Source organism: Falco biarmicus, chromosome 5, assembly GCF_023638135.1.
Source record: "Falco biarmicus isolate bFalBia1 chromosome 5, bFalBia1.pri, whole genome shotgun sequence".
In the NCBI taxonomy this organism is placed as follows: Eukaryota; Metazoa; Chordata; class Aves; order Falconiformes; family Falconidae; genus Falco; species Falco biarmicus.
The window spans coordinates 10246470-10255140 of NC_079292.1; the positions used below are offsets into that span (position 1 = coordinate 10246470).

Consider the following 8671-nt stretch of genomic DNA (forward strand, 5'->3'; position numbering starts at 1 on the left):
TGGGCAAGTGCCTACATTCATAAATTAACACCCTGATTTACAATCCAGATTATAATTATAATAGTTTCAAATTACCACCTTATTTTTAGATGTATTATTCAGTTTCTCTCCAGGAATTCAGAAAGAAGAGTGTATTTAGAGGTGCAGTAATGCCACGTACAACTTAGAAAACTCTTCTTATACATTGTATTGATTCTGCATTCGAAACTACAGCTGTAACTGTTTTAGCTACGTCCTACAGACTAGTGCGTTGAATAAGTATTAGGTTACATTGACACTAACTTTTAACATGTTATTTACTTCTGCACAACTTTTCATACCTGCCAGTATTTGAACCTAAAAGAATTCCATACTGTATATTTAGGTTTTGGTATATATCAATCTCTATGGTATAAAGCCGCATAACATACAGATGGTTAAAATAGATGGTTTAACGGTCCTAAAATTCTTAGTTTTGTTTTAGCGCTTATATTTCAGATATGGCAGGACTAAATTTCTCCATAGGAACTATGTATCATTATCCATAGAAACATGTCATCTTGAGTGTAAAATATGCTAAAGCACTAAAAATAATATACAGTAATATTACTGTGATGTAATTGAGTTTGAAGTATGCCAAGTTTCTGGCCTACAAAAAAACTGTCAAAATAAGAGCTTAGTGCAAAAAAGAAGGATTTGATCACATAGTCCTTCAACGGTCTAAGGGCTTACTGAATCTAAACATGCAGACATGAGAATGAACAGAAGTGTGACTGGATTTAGAAAGCTGAGCCAGTGCTATCCTTCAGATTCTCATAAATAATTTGTTGTGGCCATCCAGTAAAGAATGCAGAGAAGTTGCTTTTCTTGTTGGTAGTGAGATGTATGCTGTGTGCTAGCTTGGAAATACAGTCCTGATGGCAGTTGTATAAGAAAAATCAGAATATTTAGAGAAATGTTGCAACTTCTGTGTAATAAAGTCACGGTACTGGGATGCCAGAAAACCTAAAAATGAGAGAGAGATCTTTCCTTCATAGTGAAAAACTGAAGTCAGACACAACTAATTAAACAATTAATAGTTTAATTAGTTGCATTTTGAAAGGCAAACCCCTGGTTGAGGTCAGACAGTGATACTAGTAAGGTGCAGATGGGCTAATTTTGGAGAGACTTTTTACATTATTTTGGGAAACTGCCCATATGTTTTGCTAGTGAGAGCAGGGAATATTTTGTAAGTCTTGCCTAAATATTTACATCTCTTTGATTCAAATTTAGCCACCATTATAATGTAATTTGTGAAAATATGTTCTTTTTTCTAGTAACATTTTCTTGCCTACACAGATTCATAAATAGTCTACTTATTGAAAAGACTCTAGGTATTTTTTTCTGTAAGCAGAATGAGATAAAAGCTACAAAAAGGGCATACTCCATTGACTTTCAGGATGATATACCAAACACACCATAAGCTGGGACATAAGTAAGCTGGGGCAGAATTTCAAAGAATATCTTCAGCCTGGGATATATACAGGCTAAAGATTAAAAATTGATATATTTCTCATTTAAAATAAAAAACTCAAAAAGCAAGTGAATTGTTCACAGAGGGGTTTTTTTTTTTCTTTAATTTTAGCAACAGAAAGAACTTCATTGGAAACCTCTATTCTAACCACACTGCAGTATCCACAAATAATCACACAGGACTTCTCGTGTGCCCTTACTTGTGACTGAATAACATCTCCACAAGTAGTTTCATTGAACTTTGCTGAATGGCACTCACTGAGAGTACTCAGATAATACCCAGCTCCATAAATAATTACATCAGTACTTGGCTTCAGTAACATTGTGGAGGAAGGTGCTATTCATATCTCAGCAGGGACATTAGAATCAAGCCCTAAGCATTTCTTCAATAACACAGAGAATGAACTGTCATGGTCTTGTCATTCCCCTAAGAACTTTTTGCCTCCGTCTGCTCTTACAGGTTTTTCTTCAGTGAGGTTGATTTGACCGCCTTGTCTTTTCTGAACATGTATGAAACTGAGATTTCCCTGCTGAATCTCCCAGAGCCAACAGCAAACCTCCCTAACAGTTTCATTGGAAAGGGCATCCTGTAGAGCTCTGTACGTGACCAGCTAAGAACTCAACATTTTTTGAAACTACAAGCAAATGAGACCAGGATCTACACGTTGCCTAGCCTCAAACTAGTAACCACAGTCTCCAGAATGCAAAGGCAGACAGACTACCATGCTCTTCAGCAACATCCCATTCACAGAGCTCTGGGTCTGGTTTCTTCTGTTCCAGAAATACGAAATGGTAAGAGCCATCCTGTCCGACCAAGTCCTCCTCTCTCGCCAAGCCCTAGGAACCACACACCAGTAGTATGCATTCACTGATTTTATTTTTTATGAAAAAATGAAAGGAAATAATGTCAAAATTCTAACAAAATATTTACTCCTATGAACTAATACTATCAGATAAAAGCCTTTTTCATTATGGAGAGATACTCAAAGAGGACCATATTCAAATGAAATCTGACTAAATCGGCCTAAATAGCCTGTACACAATATTCATTCTTGGGAACAATCACGTCGTTGAACGCACTGAGCAGACTAGCTCCTGAGTCTTCAGAATGATCCATCATTGAGACCAAATCATGCATCACATCTAGAAAGGGGACATACTGTGTCCCCTCAGGTCAGGTTTGAAAACAATAGTGTATCAGTCTAGAGAAAAAAACAGAAGTAGGTGCACTTACATTATACCTTATGTATGAGTAAAAAAACCTTCTTTTTCCATTCTGTCAGGTTTTCTAAATTCATCAATATAGTGTACACATGCACACTGTGTATTTGAATATTACATTATACAAACCCACCTTATTTCTAAAAAGACACCAGATGAAATTACTAAAGCCCCACAGGTTTCATTACAAAAGCTATGTTTATGTCTTGCATTGATGGCAATGGTGTAGGATCATCTGAACATGGAAGTTAAGTCTACAAAACTGAACTGTGTTGTATTACATTACGATTGTATCATGGTATACTTGATGTGTGCTCTTGCATCTTCATATACCTCCCTACACATATACAACCACATGTTAATTTTTTCTGTTAAATAGCCTTGGGAATATATCTGACTTTAAGGAACAGGTTGGCAACATAAGAAAGATGTTATGAAAACTCATCGCAAGTTTTATGACAGGCCATTCTTTGCCAAACTAGTATAAGAGAATTATATTAGAATAAGTACTGTGTTTTTAGAATAGGTTTCTTTAAAAGTAACTTTAAAATGCTATTGATGCCCTTACAAAATCCATACATTTTAATTGAGTTAGCTACATTCATCACATTTACAGTTGAATTTTTCCACAATGCTTTCAGAAAGGAGGTAAAAATATTTTCCACACGACAAAATCTGAGGAAGTAGTTCTAACTAGCTGAACTCGGTACGAAATTGTTTTTACTCCCAGCAACCCAACACCGACCCCCGTTTTCAGGGTGCCGCGGTGCCCGAAGCAGCACCACCTATTGGGTGAAAAATGTGGGTTAGCGCCGGCTTACACGGGGACCCCTCGCGTGATGGTTTTGCACACAACGAGCTGAAGCTTCCGAGTTCCTCGTACCTAAATCCAAGCAAACAACTGGTATTTTCTAGCGGTCTACGTGACAGAAGCTTACAGATTCAGAACGATCATTCAGTGCGATACAAATCCCGCCACCTGCGCTCCTGGTATTTAACAAAGTGTTTCAGACGGCACTTTTAACAGCACCCGCTGCGCGGTTCTCAGGATGCGCTCCAGTCGCACAGATCTGAATGAGTTGAAAATTAATTCTCTTATGTAACTAGTCCTCCAAAACCCGATGTGCGAATCCGTATTCCGGATGCAAGGTCCCACGTGAAGGCACGACTGGGATTCAGGTTTTCGAGGCGACAGTTACACCTCGTGTGAGGGCAACCACGGACGTTGCCCGTTCTCGGAGAACGAGTCTTTTTTTTTTTTTTTTTTTTTTTTTTTTTTTTTTTTTTTTCCACGGAAATCCTGCACCCATCCACGGTTCTCACCGGAACAGTTCGTGCGAGGGGCTACGGTACGGCTTTCCCTCCCACGTCCACAGGAAAGGTCGATGTCGGTGCCGCTGGCCGGGGCTTTTCCCTCCCCCCCACCACAGGCGCACCCCCACGCCGCCGCGGGTGCGGGCTGCCCGGCGGGGTCGGACCCCGGCAGGGCTCGGCGGGGCGCGGCGCGGAGCGGGGCGCGCTGCGGGAGCGGCGGCAGGGCGGGCTGGCGAGCCCCCGCCGGGGCAAGCCGCCTGTGCCGGGGGTGGCGGAGGGTGCCGCGCATCCGCGGGGCCCGGCAGCAGGGGGCCGAGGCAAAAAGGGGTAGGAGAAGCGTGCCCACCCGTGGTGCTGACTGCCTGCTCTCACGGTGTGGAACGGCCGGCGACTGCGCCTGGAGCTCCCCGCAAAAGGGAGCGGAGGGAGAAAAGCGCCACCGGAGCCCGGGGAGAAAAGTTGGTCTGAAACCCGAAGATGAATTCACGCAAATATCACTCACCCACTCTGAGGATACAGACGAGCTGGATGCAGGCAACCAAGCGCCCTAGAATGAGCATGTCCAAATCGTCCTCTGCCTCCTCCCGTCCGTCTGCCTGCCTGCCCGCCTGCCTGCCTCTCAGCCGCCTGCCTGCCTGCCTGCCTGCCTGCCTCCGCGGGCAGCCGCGCCTCTCCCCGCCGGGGAGCCGGCTCCGCGCCCGGCGGCCGCCCCCACGCCGCGGGCGGGCGGGATCAGCGGCGCTGGGTGCTGGCGGGGCCGCGGCTCGGCTCAGCGCATCGCGGGGCTCGCCGGGGGCTCACCGGAGGCCGCCCTGCGCGCCGCGCCCCGCGCCGAGCGGCCGCGCTGCCGTGTGGCGGGGCTGTGCCTGCGCGGGGCTGTGCGCGGGGCTGTGCGCGCGGGTGTGCGGGGGTGCGCGCGGGCGCTCGGTGTGGATGTCTGTGTGTGCGTGTGTGTGTGTGTGTGCGTGTGTGTGTGTGTGTGCGCGCGTGTGCGCGCGGGGGGGCGGAGACCGCGCGCTGCTGGGCGGGCGGGCGCGCGCGGGTGAGTGTGTCTGCGCGCGGGTGAGTGTATGCGGGGGGTGGGGTGGGGGGTGCGTGTGCGTCCGCGGCGGGAGGGGCACCCCACCCCTCCCACACACCCCCCAGCCGGCGGCAGGGAGGGGGCCGGGGGCCGGGAGGGGGTCACGTCACCGCGCCCGAAGCGTGGCCCCGCGGCCGAGCTCCCCCCCCCCCCCCGCCCCCAACACAGCGCCGGCGTGTGGGAGAGCGGCTCCGCGCGGGGGCAGCCCCCCGGGACACCGCCACCCCCCACCAGCGTGCGGGGAAAAGTTTGTTCCGACGCTGGCGGCGGGGAGGGGGCGGCGGGGGGCTGCCGGGGTCTCGGGGGCCGGCGCGGTGCGGGGCCGCGCAGCCCTGCGGGGGTGCCGCAGCGCGGGGAGGCGGAGGCGCCCCGTCGCGCGGCGGGGACCGAAGGGAAGGGCCCGCTTCTGGCGGCGCTGGCCGCTGCGGGTCACGGTGGGAATAGTCGCGGGGCGTCCGGCGGGGCTGGTGAGCGCTGCCGCCTCGGACGTAGGTGGCGTTTGCGGGCTGCTCCCGGAGCCGGGAAGCCGGGATGATCCGTGTTCCCTGGGAACTGGCGGCGGAGCGGGGGAAGGGGGCTGGAGCAGCAGCATGTCATTATCTGCCTTAGAAGTGGGTCAGGGCGCGGGCGCTGGCACCCTGTCTTCGGGAAGAGAAAACAAGATCATCGCCACCCCCCCCAAAGAAACCCGCAACCACCAGCCCCCAAACCCCGACCCCCCAGCCAAGACGTGGAAGATTGCGGGAAACATACAGCAGGGCCCCGTGGTGGGGGAGCGCGGGCGGGGGGCGGCAGTGCCGGCGGGGCGGGCGCCGGGCCGGGGGTCTCAGCAAGGGGCTCCGGCCAGGCACCCCCCCGCCCTGAGCAGCACCCCGATCCGGAGGGAGCGGGCACCCTGCCTGCTGGGCTGGGGCCACCTTCCCCGCAGCCCTCCCGGCTGAGCTGAGCCCACTTGGGTGCCCTGGTGTGAAAGGGGGTGTGTGTGCTAGGAACACCCCTGACAAACTCTCTAGGCTTTGGGACCGTGGGGTGACACACAGAAGCTCCCGCTCCACCCCAGGCCCACTGAAGTGCAGTGTGGCTCAGGAACCGTGTGAATGGTTTCTGTGTTTGTGATACTGTTCCCATCGGAGTGAAACTGTCTGCTCAGCACAGTTGTGATGAGACTTTTAACGGTCGGCAACTTCAGTGTAAAAACACTTGGTGCTTTATAGGTACCCTGCTATTCCAGGCCTCTTGGTCCTCGGGCACAGGAGCTGCTTCTGCCAGCTTGGCTTTCAAGGAAAACAAAAAAGTGCTGTGTCAGCTTTTCATTTTGATGTCCACCTGCTCTACCTGACTGTTGGGGACGGCATAGAGCTAACTCAACATGAAGCAAATTGGAAATTTCTGAGTAAACAGAAGTTAGAGGAGAAAGTGCTAAGATGCTCAGGAGTTTGGTTGTATTTGGAAAGCAGACTGAGGACGTGTCTTCTCATGCAAGGTCAGCATCTTTCAGGGTACTACAGAGTTTACGTACAATAGAGGTTAGTTCATTAGGAGGAGGATTAACTTTGAATGACAGTTCTCGTTAAGTGGGCTCCTGGTATCACAGGAAGAAAAAATTTCCATGTGCTGAGCTCCACCAATAAAAAACTATTTTAGGATTGTCCTAAGGGAAAATGTTGTTAAAGATTTTAGTCAGCTGATTTTCATGTTGTTGAAAGAACCTAGATGCCAGGAAACAACTGTAGCGATTTCCAAACCCATACACATGCAAACATGCACAAACACACGCAAGACAAACTACTAATACCCATGGATAATAGATTCGAGTTAAACCCCCGCTCCAACAGCATTTTGCCATTGGCTTAATTTCTTAGTAGGAATAAGAATTACACAATATTGCACAGCAGTATGTATAGGTATTACTCAAATATATAGTATAAAGCCAATGCCTGCAGGAGTGCAGTAATGCATGGCACTCAGGCTGTACCTCTGCTTGGCTTTCCTCTCAAGCCCAGAGGTAGACATAACTCTTGTGTTGTATGTGTGAGCTTGCAGCAGCTTCCAGGTTCCCCCTCCACCTTGGTGGGGACCAACTTTTGAGCAATTGGTAGCTTTTCATCTCCAGGTTCTCAGTTCTGGCCAAAACTTTGTGACGCTCTCTGACAAGGCTAAAGGATCGCCTCTAATGGCTCCTGCTAACATGGTTACCTAGTTAGGTGGGTGCAGAAGAACTTTAGATAGGTCGATGTGCTCCCTTTCTTACAAGGTTTCTTTAAGAATCCCCTTTTGTTCATACCATGAACGAGTTACCCATCGTGAGCATGCCCACATGGAAGGGCAAGCACAGCGTTCAACTATTTCCTAGTTTTCCATAGTAAATTACTACTCAGAGAGAATCTGGTCCTGACATGGTCATGGCACCATTAGTTAGCTTTCACTTCCAGTAGTTAACACACTGTAATATTTTACAAGGTGAATGATAAACATTTAGGACAGATCACCAGTTAATGTGCTACTCTCCATCATTTGAAACCTTTCCATCAAGAATTTAGTCACCTTAAAACACAACCGTGCAGTTGTGTGCACTTAACTGCAGTTTTGTAACCTCTAATACAGAGATAATAAGGATTCATTAGAAGGTTCATCTCTGGCCTTTCAGTGCATATGCATATCTGGTCAGAATAAGAATAAAATTATAATATCTGATGTGATCATGGTTCACAGCTGCTTTGAACAGGTGTCAGTGGTTTAGAAAAGACACCAGGGCAGTGGCCAATTCCTACAATTGCCCCTCTGGTTCTTGCGCTGAAGAATGGTTGGGGAAAAAACTTTATCTATAGTCTAGGAAATGTTTGGCTGCGGTAGGGTGACACTGTTCACCTTCACATTTAGCTGTCAAGTAATGATGTTTTAGCTTGTGCTGCATCAAGCCAAAATCACTGAAATTCATTTGGAAATAAGGAAATCTGTCAAGCAAATCAATTCACTAGCTCTAACAATGTGATTTGTATTATTGTTTCCACTTTCTCCCATGTGAATTATAAATTACCCACAAAATGATACAATACCAAGCAGACATGAAAAGGACTTATAGTTAACATTGCGGTTTTCTATTTCTTTAAAACTTAGTATTCTTATTGATGACTTAGCATTATGACTTATTCTCATTGCAATACCCTTTAGTAAATATTTTGCAGATTTACATAAAGCTGTTCTTTCATTACATAATATTTCTACTTATCATTTTATGGAACATTAGCAAGTCTTAATGAGAAACTGGTCCCTATTTAGTTTCTCTGTTAATGTTTTCCTTGTTTGATAAGTCTTTTCCTTTTTATTTCTTTTTAACTTTCTTTAATTTTCATCTTTTTTTCCTCATCTGATACTGAATGTTTTCTTCAAATCTGCTCTTTTTATCCATTGTTACATTTTTCTCAGTCTAAGTGAACCTCTCTTTAGTGTTGATACTGTATTTTCCTTTGGATTGTGACAATCTTGTTATTTTCCAGGGTGAGTCATTCCATGTCTTGTTCAGCTTTTTTCGTAGCTTGTTTTGAGTGCTTATGGTTTGTTTTT

General features: G+C 47.3%; 1 protein-coding gene across 5 annotated transcripts in view; it reads right to left on the minus strand.

The window, feature by feature from the left end:
* Positions 1-5104, minus strand: part of PTPRZ1 (protein tyrosine phosphatase receptor type Z1) — a 145006-nt gene extending 139902 nt beyond the window's left edge. For 3 of the 5 annotated variants that reach the window (XM_056341632.1, XM_056341631.1, XM_056341629.1), the window contains exon 1: positions 4529-5104. In XM_056341632.1, the coding sequence (XP_056197607.1) occupies positions 4529-4586 (58 nt within the window). In that variant the 5' untranslated portion in view covers positions 4587-5104. The remainder of the gene's footprint in view (positions 1-4528) is intronic. The other 2 variants (XM_056341634.1, XM_056341633.1) reach the window with 1 other exon arrangement.
* Positions 5105-8671: the final 3567 nt, after the last annotated feature.